This window comes from Gavialis gangeticus, unplaced genomic scaffold (genome assembly GCF_001723915.1).
Source record: "Gavialis gangeticus isolate Ggan-Ray unplaced genomic scaffold, GavGan_comp1, whole genome shotgun sequence".
NCBI classification, from domain to species: Eukaryota; Metazoa; Chordata; order Crocodylia; family Gavialidae; genus Gavialis; species Gavialis gangeticus.
The window spans coordinates 180,870,930-180,892,989 of record NW_017729024.1 but is presented as its reverse complement, the minus strand read 5'-3'; the positions used below and the strand labels follow the sequence as shown (position 1 = coordinate 180,892,989).

The 22,060-nt window shown below is 44.4% G+C and overlaps 1 protein-coding gene across 2 annotated transcripts in view; it reads left to right on the top strand.

Annotated features, from left to right (window-relative positions):
• MALT1 (MALT1 paracaspase) overlaps window positions 1-22,060 on the top strand; it is a 95,490-nt gene that overhangs the window by 22,523 nt on the left and 50,907 nt on the right. The window contains exons 3-9 of one of the 2 annotated variants that reach the window (XM_019518163.1): window positions 74-195; window positions 1,885-2,035; window positions 11,670-11,848; window positions 12,524-12,620; window positions 13,002-13,034; window positions 14,533-14,559; window positions 15,739-15,771. In XM_019518163.1, the coding sequence (XP_019373708.1) occupies window positions 74-195; window positions 1,885-2,035; window positions 11,670-11,848; window positions 12,524-12,620; window positions 13,002-13,034; window positions 14,533-14,559; window positions 15,739-15,771 (642 nt within the window). The remainder of the gene's footprint in view (window positions 1-73; window positions 196-1,884; window positions 2,036-11,669; window positions 11,849-12,523; window positions 12,621-13,001; window positions 13,035-14,532; window positions 14,560-15,738; window positions 15,772-22,060) is intronic. The other variant, XM_019518164.1, reaches the window with a different exon arrangement.

Sequence of the window (22,060 nt, the reverse complement as noted above, 5' to 3'; positions counted from 1 at the left end):
AAAAAAAAGATAGTTTAACACGAATTGATTCTTCTAAGATGATTTGTAACCTTTCTTTTTTTTTTGCCTTTAGGTATAAAGATTGTTGTACAACCAGACCCTATGGCAGTATTATCTGGCCAGATAGTTAAGCTGTGCTGTTGGGCAACTGGGCACCCATTTGTGCATTATCAGTGGTTCAAACAGGAAAAAGAGGTAAAAAGTGGGTAGAAGAAATAAGTCGGCCAGCAGCATATCAGTATTTCTAACATTAAAGCAATGGAGTTCACCTTCTCTTTTCCAATGGCTTGAAGATATGCTTAAGACTCTTTTATTTGTTCTAGAAGTTTCCAAATTGGTAATCTTAAATGTCCCACTCTTTAATCTAGTCATAGAAATAATAGAGGATAAGTTATATTAAAGTTCTCTTATGTCTCATCAAAGTAGTTCAGTTGTCGGGGGTAATTCATTTTATGTGGCCATAAAATATGAGGACTCTAATCCTGCGAGAATGGTGTCAGCCACAAGCACCTGAGGATATCTTTTATTAAGAATTAGAGTAATTCCATTTTGCATGGAAGCAAAGGTCAGAATGTGCCTGTTGCTGTGGCACTAGGACCAGCTACAGTTTGCTATAACTGTAATTGTTACATTGGCACAGCTATGTCACAAATATCAGCAATGACCTAGGTGAGGGGTTGGCAACTTGCAGTATGCAGAACCATGGATTTTGGCTTGCAGATGTGTGTCTGGCTGCAGGCACTTGTCCCCATGTTGCCACAGGGGTGGGTCATTTTGGCCAGCAGCTGTAAGTTTTCTTACCCCTATCCTAGACTGAAAGCAGATAAAAATATATTTCAGTGGACTCTGAGTGGCATTCCCCAGGAAAATAATTTTGCCCTTCTGTACTTAGTTATCCTGGGGCATAGTTCTGCTTTGGTTTGGTTTGGTTTTGGTTTTTAATACACTCATATATGGTTTAACAGTGGTATAAAAGGCCATATTAAAAAGTCATTTTAGATCGTTGTTAGTCCTTGAGGGATGCATTGAATTAATTTGTCTCCATGTTTCTAAACTGAATGTAGTAATCTCTATTTGATCAACCCATGTATTATTTCTAAATCTCCTCTCGGCTGTGGATCCAAAAAATATAAATTATTTACATGTGTAGCCTTTTCCTGCCACTCAGAATTAATTCTAACAGTTTCCTGTACATAGCTGAGTAAATCTGCTTATGGTGATAACATGAGTGCTGGCTGGAATAATTCTTTGGGAATTGTTTCCAGTTATTTGTGGGAAGGATAAAGACTCTAAACTGAATTCCTGAAACAACCCATACTCAAGAAAAGTGGCTTTAGAAATTGCTGCACAGAGCAATGCCAATTTGCACTTGAACAAAAAATTACATTTAAGCCATTAAATGCCTTTTCAGGCTTTTCTCTTTTGACAGTTTCAGATGGTCTAAAGCAGTGGTTCTCAACCTTTTTCGTACCAGGACCCATTTGTAAACATTGATGTGCAGTCCTGACCCAGTGCCCTTCACTTCCGACCTGCTGCTACCCACTCCCAGACCCTAGACCCCTGGTGCGGCCCCAAGCAGCCCCTTGCAGGCTGGAACTCTGCAAGCCTGCAAGGGAAAACCTATGTTTTCCTACATTTTTCTCCTTTAAAGGAAAATCCATTTTTTAAGTTTGTTGATCCATTTTTAAAGTTTGTTCATGACCCTTTCGTGTATTCTTGTGACCTACTTTTGGGTCTCGACCCATGGGTTGAGAAACGCTGGTCTAAAGAACTGAGAGCAAGATTCAGTATTCCTGCCTGTGAGTAATAAATCCACGAATGTTTATTGTAAACTAGAATCAATCAATCAAAGTTAAGTTTTTTTCTGTGCCTCTCGTGACACAGGTTCCACGTGGGAATTCCCCTGAGCTGGTTTTTAATCCTGTGAATGCAAGTGATTCTGGGTTTTACATCTGTCGAGTGAACAGCGATGCTTCTTTTGCATTCAGTCGGTGGGCACAGCTGGATGTCTGTGATCTCCAAGGAGCATCTTATGGTGAGTTGCAAATGTTTTCCACTGTAGGCCCTTCTGTGCAGGTCTGGGGCTGGGAAAGGTGAGTGAGATTGGTTTGAGCGGCTTACAGTAAATACATCTCTAACAAATGCACGTCTTTTGTGAGTGTCCCTCTTTGGCTTGTCATATAACTTAATTAACTACAGTCCTTATGGGGCCATAACACTGTAAAGTAGTAAAGGGACACCTCGCGCTTTAGTGTTTTGTGCTGGCTAAATTGGGAAATTAGGAAGGAAAGTTGGCTCTGCAGAGCTCTTATAAGCAAGGTTTTCCATTTATCATCAACATTAGGTGGAAATGAATGGAGAACGGGCATAGCTTTGACTCCATCCAGTGTTTTAAAGAGGGCCTCTGATTAAGAAAATGAAGTTTCTAAACAACAGGAGGGTTTTTGAGGTGTGTGCGCACTTCCTGGGGACATAATCCCTTCTGGCTGCCTACTCCACTGTCTGACCTCCAAGGGAGGAGGAGCCAGTCAGAACTGGTCCCAGAGTCAAGTCTTTGCCCCTTTTGTGAGCAATAGATACAGCTTCTCTGCTCCTCCCCATCCTATCCAAGCAATGCTCAGTCAGAGGAGGGAGAAGGGCGCGAAGAATCTATGGAGCTTTCCTTTCCTGTTTCTGTCCTTCCTTCTCCTCTTCTCAGCCTAGAGGGAGTAAAAAGGCTCTTGTTCCACTTGGGTCTGGGAGATGAGGGTACCTGTGCCTGGAGCCTGTGCAGGGATCCCATGGAAGCTTCATGTATCTTGCAGAAGAAACAGTGATTTAATAGGTACTGGAAAATAAATATGCCCAAGGTTCCTGGAGGGTTTGTACTATGGTTAATGTGTGCTAGCAAAGCCCATGCTGCCACATTTTCACTGCCGCATGGTTTGATTAAGGCAGCAGGCCACAGCAGAAGCACTCACAGCACAGCCCTGTCAGATTCCAGTGAATCTGCAAATTCTGCTAAATACCTTGTCACAAGGACATGAAAAATAAAGGTTTAAGGCAGCATGGTACAGACTCCAGTCACACCTTGTCTTTTTTTTGTGGGTGTAGGTGTACCCACTGAGTTGCAAGCCTCTCTCTCTATTGCTCCACAGGCAGTACTGCCCCTTTGCCGTGGTTAAATTGTTAACTCATCAGCTAGCCCTAATGTATAATAAGGAAGTGCTATTTCAGCTAATAAGGAGTTCATTTAGATCAACTTTTTCCACATCCATTCTTTTAAGCCAAGAAAAAGCAGTAACACATCAGAAAAATCTTTTATGAGTAGATAGAATTTTTGTGTTTATATGTAAATGACTGGAGTAGTGACCTGTATTGGATAAGCTTTTGTGAGTGCAGAAAGAAAGAATTAAGTAGAAGGGAAGGAGAAAATTAATATTTTAAAAGAGCACTTCAGTAGCCTCGCTAGCACTGACGCAGCTGCTTAGAAGAATTAGTAGTGTACAGTAAATCTGCTATTTGTACTTTACTTCTGCCAACACCATGTATTACTTCTGGTTTCTAAGGTTACAAGCAGCAGTTTAATTTCTCTTAAGTGACTTGAAAGTTTATGAACTTTTTTTGCTGCCGTACTGACAGATGAGATGGAATGCAAGAAGTCAAAAAGCAGCAAAATGATCTTCAGTCAAAAAAAAAAAGAGTTTATTTTCCTGTACTTTGTAGCTCATCCAACATAGGTTTATAAGCTGTTACAGTAGCATTTTGCTTCAGGCAAGAGAAGAGTATAAGGATACTAACCTTTTGCTAAAATTGCGAGGACAACTGCTGTAGCAGTTTGAAATCTTTTGCATCAGAAATTTAAAAAATTACTCGGTTTTATATTATCAGAACAATAATCCTATCTTGCCCAATCAAATTTTATTCAGTGAATAGTAGCACTTCTAGAGCAATTGAAGTCTTAAATCATCCTGATCTTGTCATCATGTTCCCTGTGCTGACTGAATCATGAATGTTTTAAGACCACACAGAGAACGTATAAAGAATGTTTTATCTGATCTCACGATTAAAGGGCATTCGGGATGTATCTAGATATAAAGCACCACACCTCATCACTGACAACAAAGCATCTCTGCACTGCCAGTAATAACAACTATCTAATGCAATGGCGGGCAGTTATTTCGGGCGGAAGGCCATTTACCCAGTTTTGGCAAGCTGTCGAGGGCCGCATGGGTAGCCCCACCCCTTGACAGGTGCCCCACCCCCTGGTTACTGTCTTGGGACCAATGTCTCAATGTCTTGGGACCAATGCCTTAGGGCCAGCACCAGTGGGGCCCAGAGTGGGGCACAGGCTGGCAGGGGTCTGTGGAGCGGGGCTGGGCTGCACCAGCAGGGAGAGGAGGGAGCTGGCCTGGCTCTATGGAGCCCCTGCCGGCCGGGACCCTGTATGCCTGCCACCCTGCTCTGGGCCCTGCTGGCACTGGCCCCGGGACACTGGTGTGGGCCCTGTGCACCCACTCACTCCCAGTACCCCCCAGCCCTGCGGTACAGGTGGGGGGCAGCTTGCATCCCCGACCCCCTGCTTGCCGGCAAGGAAGGAGCTGGTGCTGAGTGTAGGGAAAAGCGGCCCCTCCCCTGCCTCGTGGCCGGCACTCCCTGCTGCAGCCACTCATAGCCTGCGCAGGGCTGTCCTGAGCAGGCACAGGCAGCCCCAGGGGGGTGTGAGGGGCTGCAGCGTGGGGCTCCAGCCATGGGGCAGGTGAGGGGCTGCTTTTATTTGCGCTTAGCACCAGCTTGTAACCCGCCCCTGTGCCAGATCCGGGGTCACCCGTTGGGGCTGTGCTGCAACGGCAGCAGCTGTGGCCCCCCCCCGCTTGCCGTGCCAGGCAGTGTTTGCCACCATTGCCTCTGGGCTGCCCAGCATGGGAGCTCCGGGTGGGCAGCAAACACTGCCCAGTGTAGCGAGTGGGGGGGCCGCAGCTGCTGCCACTGTGGTGCAGCCCCAACAGGCGAGCCCAGAGCTGGCGCTGGGCCCAGGCTGGCAGTGGGGTGGGTTACAAGCTGGTGCTGAGTGCGGGGGAAAAGCAACCCCCCTCCTGCCTTGTGGCCGGCGCCCTGCACTGCAGCCACTTGCAGCCCACATGGGGCTGCCTGTGTCTGCTCAGGACAGCCCTGCATGGGCTGCAAGTGGCTGTAGCAGGGAGTGCCAGCCACAGGGCGGGGGGAGGGGTCACTTTTTCCCGGGCTTTATCCCTGCCTGGAGTCCTCCCCTGCCCTTCCCTCCCCCCACCCCCTTACCTGAGGTTCCTGCGCTGAGGCAGCCACATGGTCCCAGGCCAGAAGCCCATGCTGGGTCTTCTGCTGGGGGTGGGCTGGGCCGGGTGGGCCTTGCTGTTGTGGGAGTCCACTGGGCTTCCCTGGGGTCCTACTGCCCCTGGTTCCTGTCATTTATTTACAGGAACCAAAGACAGATTAATATTAATTTTCTACATTTTTAGGGGCCCCCGGACCAGATAGAATGGCTGCGTGGGCCGGATCCAGCCTGCAGGCCATATTTGCCCACTTGTGGTCTAATTGGTCTTCCCCAATTGTGAACTCACTCACATTAACTTATAACAATTATGTTTAATGGAAGGCAGATGACAAGACTGAATACATCTACATAAAAATGTCTTAAGTTCTGTGTTTATATTATAATAGGTAAACAAGAAGAAAATAAAATGGGAAATAAATTAGTATGTTGACAATTAGGCTGAGCTGGACAAAATTTTGAGATGGGGCTATGCCATGAATTATTCCTCCTTTTTTTTGGAGTCCTTGATAAACCATCTACATGACATGGTAACCAGCCCATGGTTCTGAGCATTCATGTTAGTGAAGCCTCACAGCAAGCCCTGCTGGCATACATAATTGTAGTATTACTGTTTCTGCATTTGTCCATGTGTTTCTGATGGAATATCTGATGGTTCTTTGTGCTGAGATGCTCTAGGTTTGTTTTTCCCATACAGTTGTGAGAGAACATGTATGGCACTCGACTGTGAGAAGGGCACAAGAGAGCCATTAGGAGCGACCTTGCCTGCATCCTTGCTGCAGAGAGGTCAAGTTCTGTGCTAGCTAAAGTCGAACTCTGGCTTTAATTCATACTGCAACTGGACAAGCAAGGTCAGGATCAAAGTGCAAATAAGCATGTATTTGAAGATACTGTGTGTGTAGATGGTGGGATGGACAGGAGGTCGAACACCATATTCTTGCCAGGGAGCACTGGCTAAGATACCAGCATAGACAGTGTGTGACTTTCTCAGCTATTTCATTCCATTGAAATCTACCCACCATGCTTCTCAGCTCCTTCCCAGTTAAAACTGTAGTGAAGACAGAAAATGTGTCTAAGAAGAGGGAAGGAGAAAGCTAAGGTGAGGTGGGGGGAGGTATGTTTTTTGTCACATGTAAGCAGTAATGTAACTAGGGTGGGGTGTCTGGGGCAACAGCCTGAGGCACTGGCATGTGTGACCACACCGGCAGCATGGCAGCAGCTGGAAGTTTCTGCTGCCCTCACGAGTCCCTCTGCCCCAGGCACCCAGGTGGCTTGTTACACTTCTGGTTGTAAGGCTTAAGAGTCAGTAAACTGAGCACTTGGAGATGGGGAGAAATGGATCTAGGGATCCTTTCTAGCTAATTAGAAGAGCAACATTGCAGAATTCAAGGGATCTTCTTTCAGCTTCTTTATCTAATGCTATGTGTGTACATAGTGCATTACTCAGAATATAAACTGCTGAACTTAAACTTGCCAGCTGCAATTTTTTTTTGAAGTCAGTTGGAGCTGGACATCAAACTTCCTTAGGTCTGCTTAAAAAAATCACAGTTGCCAACATTAGATAAAAATGGCCTTCTACTTATCCCTAACCCTATTCCACTGGAGGCTAGAAAGTGCAAGCCTGGTACTGCTGCTGTTGTAAGCATGGGAAACTAATTAAATGCAAATAATGCAACCAAAGAAGAAAGTAGCAACTTCGAGATAGCCTGGGGGAGGGTGGGGGGATTTACTGTTCACCTGCTTCTTCTGTTGACTCATCAGGCAGGACACAAGTGACACTAACTCCTCTAACAGTTAATTCTTTGACTGGTTTGACAGGTTGTTTGACTGAGAATAGGATTCTTATAGCATTTCTGCAGCTGCAGTAATGAGGTGTGACATGAGCACGATAAGATTGTTTTACCCTGCATCATCTACCCAAAGAGAGAGAGGATTTAATCTGTATCAAGCTGAAGAATTTGCTAAAGTATAAACTTCTGTGAGGCCAAAGGTCTTTTTACCAACAAAAAAAAAAATGTAAAAAGCCAAAAGCTAGAAACTGGTATCAAAGAATACTGTTCTATGTTTTTTGGCTTTTTTGGTTCGGTTTCCTCATGAATGGGAGTGTAGCCAGGCAGTTCGTTACTAATCTTGGCCCCAGGTTGAAATTTGGATGTGTTTAGAGCTTCTCATTTGTTTTCAATGGCTGAATTTTTTTCTTTATGAAGCTCCAATGAGCCTTGCATGGAAATCTGCTAAACTACAGTAAGATGTGTAGAATGAGGGGAAAATCAGTCTTCCTCCACTGCGATTTAAGAGTTATATAGTGACAGACCTCATAGATAACTTATCACCAAGCAAGGAATTGGATGTGAGCAAGGGTTTCTCCAGCAGTTGTGCCCACCCAGTAGATTGAGACAATAGCTCTGAGTTTCATAAGTGACCTGGAAAGAAGCTATAATTTAGGTCTCCTTACCTCCTTTTTGCTTTTAGCAAGCAAAAATGGCTTGAAGATGTATGTATAGGTTAAAAGCTTTTGTATTGCATTTCAGAAATATCTATTCCTACATCCTCTGTTTTACTGGAGTTGTAAGTGGATCTGGAAGTTTTTCTCAGCCCCCTTGAACATGTATTAGGGGTGTGTGAAACGGGCCCTATTCAATTCGGATTCGCATTCAGGGACAGTGATTCGATCTGTTGATTCGGATCACCGTCCCCAATTTGATACTGCTGAATCCAAATCTGACGATTCGATAGACACAGGCACAGCTTTAAAAGATTTTTCTATGTACCTTGAGGTAGCAGGCGTGGTCCATGAACGCAGCAGTGCTGGGGCACATGGAGCGTCCCACAGCAGCATGCTCGGCAGCAAACCTGGAAGTGGACTGGAAGTACTTCCGGTCCATGTCTGCGTCTGCTGAGGAGCACACGAGTGGGCTCCCCCATGCCCTCCTGGACTGACAGTCAGCCACAGAGACCCTGGGTGCCTCCCCAGACCCAGAAGGCACCAGTTGCTAAGCCAGGGGATGGTGTGGGGGGGGTCCCCTGGCACATTTCCCAGTGGACCTGGAAGTGCTTCTGGTCCACTTTCAGGTCTGCTGCTGAGCATGCTGGGGAGTCACCCGCGCTCCTGTGGGACACTGCATCTGCCCCAGCACTGCAGCATTCAGAGCCCCTGCTACCTAGAGTTATGTAGAAAAAACATATAAAGCTGTATCTACGTCCGAATCACCGAATGTCTCCGAATCAAGTCGGAAGGTTCTGAATCAATTTGGAGAGATTAAAGAGTCCTCTGATTTGATTCGGATTTGGAGATTCAGGCACCGAATCGGGCTGAATCTCCGCTGAATTGAATCAGGGACTGAAGCTTCACACAGCCCTAATATGTATGTCAAGCATCTGAGAAACTAACAAAATCATAAAAGCAATCTAACTAGAAATATCTTCCCTGACAATTGTGCGGGATTCACCTCTTGTCAAAAAACAGAATTTCTACCTTGTGGGATATTCAAAGACTACAATGTGTTGTTTCATCCTAGATTTGGGAAAAAATCAAGTGACACTATAAAAAAGGCTGAATTGAAACATTTTGACCTTGAGTAAAATGAAATGTTTCATTAATTCCATATAAAAAAATGTAAGTGCTACATTCTCGTAAAACATTTCTGTTTTGTCCAGTCAATTATATCTAACGGGGCACTGCTTTGTTGGGAAATTTTTAAGGCAGCGGTGTTGTTTTTGTACCATTTGAAATCATAATTCTACGTGCTCTGTAATTATTCAGAGGTGTAACTGGTTTCTGTTTTAGGGCAGCAAAGAGTAGTTGCTGCTGCGAGGGAAGGTGTTAGCATGGCCAACAGCTGTGCGTTAACACAGTATCCATTGGGTATCTGAACCCTTTCTCACCCTCCTACTGCAGCCACTGCAATTCCCGTTCTGAGCAGCAGTGTGAAACACTGACTTCGATGGTGAGAAAAATGGCTGCGGAACATGCGAGAGGGCACCCAGAGGTGACAGGTTTTGCTTTCCTCTGACGATCACCTTTAAAGACTGAGGTTGGAGGGCCTGACTTAATACCTCAAACATGCAGCTTAGTCAGAGCTTCCATTTTTATTTTTTTCTCTCACCCTATTTCTGTGGGACTGTGACAGTGCTCAGGTACTTGTGTGCATTACAACCTGCTGTACGTGCTGATGCTCAGATATTGGGGAAAGGGGGAGTCAGGAACAAAGGGAGGCAAACATATTGCTGTCAGCCCTTAATCCTCATATCACTGATGTCATTGACAGGCCCAATGCCAACATACATAACTACATATTTTGGACCTTTAGTACCTACATGAGTGATTAATAGCCTAGCTGAAAGCTTTGTGCAATGTATACTTTCCAGGAAAGTCTGCACTTTATAGTAATGGTACCACACATGCTGTGCACGTTTTAAATTTTTTCAATGAAGCAACTACTGTGTGTATAGTAGGAATATTATAGGCTAAATATTGTAGTTTTTGCATTATTGCAGCTTAGTCCACTTGGGGATATGCATTAGTTATCTTTCAGAAATGCTGTCATGTCTAGCAGTTAGATGAAGAGGCAGTGACTTGGTTACCATAAAGCATGTTTGGTTGTATAGAAAATCTTTTCACTCTTTACATATATTAGGCATCATACTTCATTTTTAGAATTAGAGAAGCAGTGACTATCTGTAGGGGAGTAAGCAAGAGTAGTGATAGGACAGTTAATACATTCACACTCCTGAAGACAGGTCATGGGGCTACAGTGCAGTCTTCTACAGCCATGATTCTTAGTAGCTGTTGCTATCTAGTCAGCTCCATTGCAGGAATTAGTATTTTGAAGCTGGTGCAGACGATGTCCTGTAGTCCAGCTGACAGGTGTAAGTGGTACAAAACAGACTTGTGTACTCTTTTCTGGGTTAACTTCCATCCGTACACTTGGTGAAAGAAGGAGGGGAAAAAACCTGCTTACACAAAAATGGGAAATTTAATATTCATTGAAACTACTTTGTGCGTGTGTACACATGTACCACTTCAATTAAACTTATGATGACTAATTTTAGGAATGTACAGTAAGAATGTGAGCAGGAATTCATTTTATACGTCTTCCCAGAAAAGAACATTAAAATGTGTCATCTATGTACACTCATTTAAAAATGAGGCATCTCATTTCAGCTGTGGATGGAGTAATATATCCAGTGTATTATATAATTAGCCAGAAAGCTTTTCAAATGATCTGAAGGGCTGAAAGGCTTAAGCCTCACTAGATCCTTATTGTTGTTAGGCAGTAGCAGTGAACAGGATGAGTCTTCACTGCCTGGTCCAGAGGTTGCACTTCTTTCTCTTAAATCTTGCTCTTAGAGTGACAAGAGTAGGAATAACTGAGATTGAGTGCCATACACTCCATGGAGCTATCCCTCTCTAAATCATTTTGGAAACCGAAGATTTACTCTTAGTGTAATGGCACACAATGATTATGCATCTGGCAGTGAGCATGGGACCCAGAATCCTCATTGACTACCTTTTTAAGTTTCAGTTGTAGGTCACAATTTTGGCTTGGACTCAACCCTGTAAATATCTTAATACTTGGCCTGTGCGAAGAGGCTAGGATTCGCTTCAGATTTGGCCGATTTGGGGGACAGCGATTTGATTCGGTGATTCGAATCACTGTCCCAAATCTGTTTGGCCGAATCTCCGAATCATACAGGCCCATCTCCCGCCAGCTGTCCTAGCCTATCCCAGCCTCCTCTCCACCCCCATGACTGCCCCATGTGCCCCACCTCTGGCCCTTTAAGGAAAAGAAAAACAACCCTCCCCCCAGCTCACCAGTTCCTGCCCAGCAGGGGGGCGATCCCCGCTGCCCTGCACCATGTGGGGGGGCTCTTCCACAAGCCCCCCAAAGCCCTGAGGCTACTGCAGCAGCTGGTGAGTCCCAGGGATTTTTTTGGGTTTTTTTCTTAAAGGGCTGGAGCTGGCCCAGGCAGGGCAGCCATGCGGGGGGGCTGGGAGAGCAAGTGGGGTCAGGGGGCTCATACAGAGCCCCCCATGCAGTGGGGGGCAGCGGGGATCGCCCCCCCTACCAGGCATCAGCCACTGAGTTGGGGCTTTTTTTTAAAGCACCGGGAGCTGGGGTGAATGGGACAGCCATGGGGTGCCTAGGGGAGTGGGTGGGTGTTGGGGGGGCTGGCAGGGGTCTGACTGCACAGGTTGAGTGTGTGTTTAATATTCTGGCAGTGTAGGATTAGAGTCTTATGTTGAAATTGATTTCCTTTTCTTAACTTCATTGGTAGAATGCAGGGTCAGAGAAAGATGATATACAAGGAAGCAATGGAAAGCTCAGATTTGCCTCAAACAATCTTGGCTAAATTGTCTTTCTCCCTCTAATTTAAGGAAGCTGGGCCGGTTTGCCTGAAAACAAGATCCACATCTGCATTCATCCTCAGTCACAAAGCCTGACCGTGGGGGACACGTTGGTTTTAGAGTGTGGTGCTATTGGAAAACCAATTCCTCGTTACCAGTGGTTCAGAAATGGCGATCCACTGACAAACGGGAACAAAAAAGTGTACATGGTAAGTTATTTTGAGTGCTGTCCTTTGAAGCTAGTGCTACCAATTTCATAATGTCAAATTTCCTTAAGGGAAATAAGAATCATTGTCATCTTGAAATATCATCAAGGGTGTTTGTGTCCTTCAGTTTTCTGGTGTCCCCTTACTAATGTTTCATTACTGTGTAAGGTGCAGACTGCTACAGTGAGCTGAATTGCTAGGACATGTCTGGTATTAACTAGGTGAAGTTGTGGCAAAGATTTTCAATGTTGTGCATATCCTAGAATAGAGCAATATGATAATAGTACAGAAAGGTAGGGAGCTATGAATATAATGATGTACATGATGCATTTATTAATTACATTACTCATGGACTTCTGCAGAAGCTGTCCTCTCTATCCCATGCCTGATCGTGTTTGCCTATGGCAAATATTTTTCCAGATGCCTATGGGTCCTTAGTGTTCAACATTTAATGCAGCTCCAACCAGAAAGCTAGATTTCTAGTAAGATTCTTTGGCTTCAATCCAGCAGTGAGCTTTGCTCTGTCCCAGGGGTCTACTTACAGGAAGTCACTGTGGCATCACAGTCTTTTGCATCTAAAACCTTGTGATGGATATATGCACTTTTTTTTTCTCTCACTTGTTCTTGGTTTAACTGGTTCACAAGTATTTTTGTTGGGTGTGGGTTGGTGCATAATAGGTCTCTTGTGTGGACGTAGATCATCGAGGGACCTATTGGTGCCGTGTATTTAATGACCAAGACAATCAAGAAAGCAGGAAGATAGACGTTATAGTAGGTAAGAAATCTGTCAACTTCTTGTAGGCCACTTAGTTAAAACCAGGTGACTTATTAGAATCCCTACTGGAGGTTTCAAACTTCGGTGAGCCACTGAACCTCTCTGTACTTTGCTTTTACCCACTGGTAAAATATTGCACTTGCCACCCTTTCAGGAATTTTTAGAACCTTAATATTTGTAAAGTCTTTGAGATTTCCTCATAACATTTCTTCACACTTTACCAAGTTTCTAACTGTGGTGTTGGGTGTGGTGTCAGCAGAAGGCAGGGCAAGTACTTCACTTCCTATTTAGCAGTAACCTTTGTCTTCCCCTGTAAGTAATAACACTCATACCTGAGAACATAAATTGTCCTCTATTTTTTCCCCGCTCTTAAAACACAAGAAAGAAAAGCTATGCCTGTGGAGTGCACCGAAGGTAAAGTAAAACTTTGGTTGTGGGACAATTGAAAAATAAATGCATTGGCATGCTGGGATTCAGTGGCTGAAGGATCTATTATTAAAAGAGCATGTTCAATTTAGGGCTTTAGTTTAGTACTTTGCATGCCCTTTTGCTTTCTTGGGTCTAGTGCTATCGAAATAAACCAAACCCAGAGCTACTTTCTTTTTCTTTGCATCAGATTGAAAAGATATTTGGGTTCTGCATCATTCCTACATGCATGAAAATTTACGGAGGAAGAAATTTCTACAGACTTCTGTGAAGCATGAGGTGATTTAGGCACCCCAGCTAGGATCAGAAGTAATAGCCTTGTAAGAAGCCAAGCTGTATACATGCCACTGGCTGCTGATTCAGACCCCAGCTTACATTAGCATTGCTGCAGGCCTTTTAACTTGCCCCAGCTGATAATGGCTTGAGCAGGCAGAGACCTTTGGTACACAGGTGAACCATCCATGGTGGTGATGGCATGGAATTGACAGTACTGGTTTTAAGCCTGTGTAAGGTATATTTCCAGCTGGCCTACTAGGGAGGCGTCACTACTCCATGAAGTTGTACATGAGCCAGACCTTGACTATTCCAGTTATATGTTCTTTAGGAGATGCTCTGTGTAAACGAACACTTAAATAAAAATGTAAGCATGATTTTGCTTGAACCTTACCATTTGAGTCACCAGCCTTAGCAATTTTAAAAAATACATATATTTGTGGCAAATTCCTGTGTATACAGTACGGTATAATACAACATAATGCCATACAATATGTCTTACAGCACCCAAAGTAAAAGACCTCTGATATTCCTGTAATGTTCTTCCCAGTGCAGTACTTGAAATAAATACCTGCAGAAGGGCATGTGTCCAAAAGCTTGCAAAGAAAGATGATTTTTTTTGCTGTTTTCTAGTTGGTGTAATAAAAGGTATCACCTCTGTACCAAGAGTTTTAGAGTTTTGTATTACTGAAATAAATGAGTGCGATATCTGGCTCTTTAGCATCTTTTGAAAATTAGGATAGAAGGACTTTCCTTCCTTCATACATATGTACATATATTGGTTTTCTTTTGTGGATCTTCCCATTTTTTTAATGCTCTTAAAAACAAATCACTTATTACAGCATGCCGTTCTCCTATTTTTCTTTGTTTAAAGCTGCTTGCATGACTCTGGGATTAGATGGCTGAAACATAGACTGTTCTTTCCTTTTGGTATTTCTGTTTCTGTATTTTGATGTGAAAATTACTAGGGTTAGACACTAGTCTGATTTTTATTTTATTCTTTTTGTAATGGTGTGTGTTGAGGGAAATGGGAGGGGATATATTTACTGAAATACTTTCTTCTTTTTTTTAATAACTTGCTTGGGTTTGAGGACTTGCTATTTTAGACTCCAGCTTCTGTTAAACACAGCAGAGCTCTTTGTTATGAATTTTTCTTATTTTTGCTGGTTGTTTGTCAAATTTTGTAACTACTATTTTTGTGCATTTTTTACAGAAGAGCTAAGTGGTCTTGGAAAGCCTGGTAAGTAGCTTGCTTTAAAAAATTAACGGCTTTCTTTTCAGTTTTTTTTTATAGGAGAAACCATTTAAAACTAAATAGGCCTGAGTTGTAAAATTTAAAGTTGTGTGTCTGCATTATGTGGGCATGCTTAGAGTTGGGGTTTTGAGTTTGACACCTTGTTATAGTAAATGTTAACTGCTGCGCAAAGGGTATTTAAAATATAGAGTTTCAATTGCATTCATGGGAAGGTAATTTGAAAAACTACCATTTATATTGTTGCCAAATAGCCTGGTGCTACTTAACAACCTTTTTTGGCTTTCTATACTGGTTTTCATATTTGAAGTTTCATCATGATGCTAATTTCAGCTGGTTCTCTGCAGTTGGAATGACATCTTATCAAATTACAGTAAGGCTGCCAAGAGATTGCCGTAATCATTGAGATCATGATAGCTTGTAGAAATTAAAGTTGTGTGATGCTTGTGTTGGAAGGCCATGTCTGGAATCCCACTAGGAATTATTGCAGACACTGTTTTCCAAAATGCCACATCACAAGGGTCATACAATTTCTGTGCCAGGCGTCAAAGGCCATGCTTATTTTTGCCAAAGGTTGCTCTAGGCTCCAAAAGAATCAATCAGCAGAATTGTCTTAATTGATGGATGTTAATGGAAGTGGTGGGCATTTCATCCACCTGTTGTTTAGCACCGAATGTCTCTGCTAGCTCTGCCCTGCTACTGCTAGCAATGGAAAAAGAGTAAAATAATTCCTTACATGGCAAGTTCGCAGCTTGGAATATAGTGTATATTCCCCATTCATGTCTCTGGTTGATTCCTTGCAAATACAGCTGATTAAAAAGGTCATGTTTGGAAAGCGTGGTACTAAAATGTAAGATCCAAAACTGCTATGACTTTCTATGGGCATTTAAATTACAGTGCAAATCTTACCAGTGTACAGGAGGGCAGAGAGTTAAGGTAACAGCAGTTGTTCCTATTCCTGGATATTAAAAATGGGAAAAAAATCCCTCAAAGTTAGGTTATAAATAACACACCAAGAAATCACAGAGAGAGAACTGAAATAGGGCACTGCTTTATATTTAAAAGATTGTGCACACTTGTTTAATGTTCACAATTATATTTTAAAATGTTGATGATTGATTGGTACCTAATCGATCTCTCTCTCTCTCTCTCTTTCTCTCTCGTTAGTTGTTCAAGAACCGTCATGTGGCAGGCCTTCTGGTGAGTAGTTTCATATTCATGATGAGTACATATTTCTCATCTGCAGCTCACTTGTCTTTTGGTTAGTGAACTTTGGGAAGAGCACCAGTATTTCTGTGACTGGGGATAATGTCAGGCAATTCCTGTTCATAGTCCTTAATCCTTCTGTCTATGGTCTCAGTATGTACATTGGTAGAGTATTTGCATGCTCAGCCTATCTGAGATAGTGGCTGTAGTAAATAAAACTTTGGTTGCTTTTCTTTTGCATGGGACATTGAGTTATAAATCTGGTTGCAAGCACCAGGTACCTTACTATCTCTCCTATTGCTGCAATGTGGCATTATACAATCAAGTTGTGGAGAGGCAAATTAAGGTGCGATTCTTTATGAATGAGTGAATGAATGAATGAATGAATAACCAGTATATCAGCTACCCTGTAATGAGAGCCCATATGTCCATATGTCCATTCTTGCCCAACAGTAGCTTGCCCCACTGGCCCTGAGAGATTCAGTGCAGGTAAGAGCATGCACTTATTCAACAGTAGTGGACATTTGCAAGCTGACATCTTAGTTCCCTTAGGTAAGTTTATTTGTGTGCCAATGCATAAAAATCAGCATTTGTGTTTCAAGATCATAAGTGGAAAGAAGCTTTTTGGATAAGCCACGAAGCAATAAGAACAGGTGTTCTTCACTCAACACTGCTGTAAATAATACTTACTTATACTTAAAATGTAGTTATGTAACATCTGAACATGTTTGGAGTGTCATAGTATTTTGATACATTATTAAGTGAGGGGTTTTTTCCCCTCTTACTGATAAAGGTTCAGTATGTTTCCTAACTTTGTTGTGTGATTTACAGTCCTTAAATAGAAATTGTTCTACATGCTCTCTAGAGTAAGTCCAATAAACTGCCAAGAAATGAGACCCACACATTCATGGTTGTGTCTGGAGGCTCCTGAGTGCAAGGTGCTGTTGGTTCTGCAACTTGTACAGCTGCAACTTATAGGGCCCTGCCACACATTTAAATTAAAGCTGGATAGAAACCAGTTATAAAGTTGATACACATTTTCAAGCACTAACTTTTTAGCAGGTTGGCTCTTCTTAAAGCGGGATAAACATTTTTATGACACGATAATTACTTTGTATGCATGAACAGTCTAAATTTATTGTGCGAGTAAATGCATGACAATTAAATGCATGATAATTACTTTGCATGTGTGGCTGGTCTTAATTTACATGCATGGGCAGTCTGAATTCATTGTGCAATTAACCAATTAACTGCGTGATTTATGTAACGTGTGGCAAGGGCCCTAAGTAACACTCCTGGGCTTGCTCCAGAAGCCATATAGATATAGCCTAACAGGAAAAATAAAGGGAGTGAGGAGAGAGAATCTATAACAGGATTCTTTATAACATTTACAGAACTATTTGGCTGGCATGTCTTCTCTAAATTGAAACCATCCTCATAACTCATCTGTACATCCATCTCTGGGGAATATTTGTCTTGTAATAGTGCCTTTTGGGCTTTGTTTGAGGGCTCTTTAATTTGGGCTGAAAATCTCTGGGCAACAAGGAAAAAGCCATTTCTTCCCCTGCAAGTATTCCAAGTCACATACTAGTTCAGGGGAGGGTAAAATACAGCCTGTGGGGCTGGATCTGGCCCACCAGGTCATTCTGTCCGGTCTGTGGGGCCCGTAAAGTATTTAGAAAATTAATTATTGTCTTCCTGTGGCTGCCTGTCAAAGATGACAAGGCACCAGCAGCAGCAGAACCCAGGAGGAGTCAGTGCAGGTCCCAGCAGCGGAAGCAGCAAGGCCCTCCAGGCCCTGCCCCAGCCCTCAACCAGAAATTTCTGGCTAGAGGCTTCTGGCCTGGCAACCATGGGGCTGTTCCCCTGCCCTCCCTCCATCCGAGAGTAGAAACTCGGATAGGAACAGATGGAGGGCGGGTGGAAAGGAGGATCAGCAGCACAGCAGGAGCCAGCGTGGCTCAGCTGGCACCGCATGATTCCTCACTGGCTCCTGCTGCATTCTACAGCTGGGACCCGCACACTGCGGAGTGGCAGGTGGGCTAGGAGGGGGAGCGGTGGCAGCAGGCAGGGTAGGGAGGGAAGTGCCTGGGGAGTGGCAGCAAAGGCAGGCGGGATAGGGTAAAGTGACTGCGAACAGACAGGTGGGAGCATGGGGCCTGGGGCAGGGCCAGTGGCAGCAGAAGCCAACTGGGAACCATGGGGTCTGGGCTAGCTCCTGCTGCATTCTGCAGTCCCAACTATGCAACTGGAAACTGCACGCTGCTGGGACGTGCCCAGCTGGGCCAGCTGGCTCCATGCCAGGCCACGTGGATCCTGGCTGCAATGCTGGGACCAGCATGGTACGGCATAGAGCTGGCCCGGCCCGGCCCAGCAGCACCAGGACCCTCACGACACAGAGCTGGGCAGCAGCGCTCAGTTTCCGTGCCATTGAGCCAGGATGGGATGGGCCAGGCTGGCTCTGTGTGGGTCCTGGCATTACAACCAGGATCCATGCAGCGTGGCATGGAGCCAGTCAGGCACCTCCTGGAGCTATGTGTTTTCCAGCAGTCTGGCATGGAGCCAACCCGGCTCAGCCCAGTTCCTCCAGGCACCATGCATTTCCTGGCTGCAACGCCAACATTGAACCAGATTCTTTTGCTGCCTTGCATTAGTTTTGCCTCAGACTCATAGAAGCTAAGGCAAAACCAGCTGTGGAGGAGGAGTAGAATTTCCCTCCGTTCCCTGGGCTATTCCTGAGATTCACAGCAGCTAAGGCAAGGGGTTAGGGAGTGGAAGAATTCCCCTCAACTCCCTGGGGCTGCCCAGGGCTGAGGCACCCTGGGCTGGGGTGGGGGGAATCCCCCCCAAGGTAGGGGCTCCCCAGTGCCCCCATGCTGGGTTGCACAAGCAGGCACCCAGCCTAGACGACGACTTCTCCCTGCCTCTTGTGGCAGCCACTGAAGCAATCAGCAGCTGGGAATAGGGAGGAGGGGGATTCCCCTCAGCTCCCCAGGCTACTTGGGTTGGGGAAACCAGGCTGGGGGAAACCTCCTGAGGGCTAGGGTCCCCTAAGATGAGTTGTTTGACAAGCTTTAGTTCAAGTGCCCCGCCACTTTTTAAGCACAGGGACAAAATTTACAAAATATGGGAGGCTGCTGGAACACAGTAATTGCTATATTATGACAGACTCAATTAAATGAGTCTGCTCCCATGCACTGTAATTACTAAGCCTGTGCAAAGCTTTGGTTGCTGATTCAATTCAGAGGCGATTTGGCCTGATTCGGCAGCCGAATCTCTGAATCCGAATTGAATCAGGAGACCCGTTAATCTCTCCAAATCGAATCGGAAACCTCTGATTTGATTTGGAGAAATTTGACAATTCGGACATAGACACAGCTTTATATGCTTTTTTTCTACATACCTCAAGGTACCAGGTGGCTCATGAACGCTGAGATGGTGGTGCAGATGAAGCAACCCACGGGAGCGTGGCAGGGTCCCCAGCGTGCTCGGCGGTGGACCTGAAAGTGGACCAGAAGCACTGGCCCCCCCAGCTTAGCGACTGGTGCCTCCTGGGTCTGGGGGGGGCACCCAGGGTCCCCTTCAGCTGATTGCTGAGCCAGGGAGGCACGGGAGGGCCCCCTACGTGCTCGGTGGCGGGCCCAGAAGTGAACCAGAAGTACTTCCGGTCCACTTCTGGGTCTGCCGCAGAGCACAGGCCCCACCCCCCGCACTCCTGTGGGATACTCCATCTGCCCCACCATCTAAGTGTTCATAAGCCACGCCTGGTCCTTCGAGGTATGTGGAAAAAACATATAAAGCTGTGTCTATGGCTGAATCGCTGATTCTCTGAATCAGAATTAAATCTTCAGATTCAGATTCAGCCAAATCAAATCAGGACAGTGATCTGAATCAGCAAATCAAATCACTGTCCTCCGAATCAGGCCAAATCTGAATTGAATACTGCGTGCTTCACACACCCCTAGTAATTACAGTGTCAGAGTAATTACAGTGCGTCAGAACAGCCTCTGTGCTCATGTACAGGCACCCTCACATTGGAGGTACTAAATTTAATGCACTTTAGAAAAGGTGCATTAATGCACGTGTAGAAGCGCCCTGAATTCCTAAAGTGTATTGAGCAGTGCCTTTGAAGCTGAGTTTCATTTTGTTTTTTATCACCCAAAAGGAATTTCTCATTCTATTGCTTAACTCCTAAGAGTTGACTTTTGTTTGAGACGATCTGAACCTGTACTGAAAGAATTCCACTAGGACTGATTCTTTCTTTAGCTATTAATCTCCTTTTGTGAAGTGAATAACCATTGACCTCAACAATCAAAGGTCAAAACATGTTTGTAATGCAACAAAGTGTAAGCTTTTGCATGATGACAAGTTTCCCTGCCTTGGGAAAGGTCATTACAGAGAGAGGTCTGTTGCTGCTCTACCTTGAGCTAGTTATTTTATACAAAAGAGACCACATACTGAAAGTGGAATGTGTCTGACAGTCTGACTTCCAGATTAGGATTAAATGTATTACCTCATAAGGGGTATGCTTTTTCCTGTTAAGAAAATCTTAGAAACATAGTAGTCATAGTGAGCACAAATTCTTTCACATCATGTGGGATTGAATGATTTCTGGCCAAGTATGTTAGCCTTGCAGCTACAGTTCACTGTAGTGTGATTTATTTATTTATTTTGTTGAGGCTGTGGACACACAAATACTCGTGACATTTATAGATGAACTCCAGGAGTGCAGGGGGCTGGGTGCTTTAATTAAAGCAATTGGAGCATCACATATATCAGTATCCCTGCACTGAAAAATGGCGGCGGGGGCACTTTAACTAAAGCTTGTAGAACTAGCTTTAGTTCAAGTGCCCTTCCTTCATTTTTCAGCACAAGGATGCTGATACATGTGATGCTGGAGTCTGGAGTGCGGTAATTACCACGCTTCAGTAGACTTGATTAATCGTGCAATTTACAGCGCATCAGAGCAGCTTTGTTACATTTGATTCATTCTCAGTTTGTTCACACACAACAATTGGAACATACCAGCCTTTTTGAAATGTTGCGATCTTGAAAGGGCTCCAAGTGTTCACGTGTCTGTATCCTTGGAATTTAAATTGTGTTTACAGGTTCTAATTCAGGTGACCAATTTGCTAGCAATTAATTCAGTCACTCTTGCTACAAAGTCTTTTATAGAAATCACAACAGCCTTCTTGACCTTTAATTATCGTGCAGTTTATGTGGATTTGCTCAAATATTCTTGTAGAAAAAATATTGAGAGCATGTCTAAAATGTTCCTAAACTGTCCTAGAATAATAGAACATATTTTTTTCCAGTGGCAAACTTCTCTTATTGGAAAACAACAAATGGAAACTGATCTAGTGTATGTTTAAGGAATTTAATTAGACTTGACAGTGTGCAAGTGTTTTATTTGTTTGACTTTTGTGACGCAAAGTAAAAACAGCTCAAAGATATAGTGCTATTAACATAAATCTCATAGATTTCATAGACATTTGTGCTGGAAGGGACCGCGGAGGATCATCGAGTCCAGCCCCCTGCCCCAGAGGCAGGAAGTCAGCACAGATCATAGGATCCCAGCAAGATAAACATCCAAATGTGTCTTGAAGGCCTCCAGTCTATTCCACACCTTGGGGGCTCAGACAGTGAAGACGTTCTTTCTTATGTCCAGCCTGAATTGGTCGCGGCAAAGTTTGTGACCATTCGATCTTGTCACCCTTGGGGCACTCTGGTGAACAGACATTCCCCCAGATCCTGATGAGCACCCCTTGATAAACTTATAGGTGGCCACCAGGTCACCCTGAGCCTGTGCTTTTCCAGGCTGAAGAGTCCCATGGCTCTCAACCTTTCATCATAAGGTCTGTTTTCCTGACATCTGATCATGTGCATGGCTCTCCTCTGCACTCTCTCAAGCTTCTCCACATCCTTTTTGAATTGTGGAGCCCAAAACTGGACGCAATACTCCAGCTGCGGCCTCACCAAGGCCGAGTACAATGGGAGAATGATGTCCTGGGATTTACTTGAGAAGCATCTATGGATGCAAGCCAGCGTTTTGCTCGCTTTAGTAGCTGCAGTATCACACTGGAGGCTCATGTTCATCTTGTGGTCAGTCATGACCCCCAAGTCCCTTTCATCTGTAGTGCTAACCAGCGTAGCACTGCCGAGCCTATAAGGATGCTGCAGGTTTTTCCTCCCAAGGTGGAGAACCTTGCATTTTTCAGTGTTGAACACCATCAGGTTCTCGTCCGCTCATTTCATGAGTCTGTCCAGATCCTCCTGGATCACC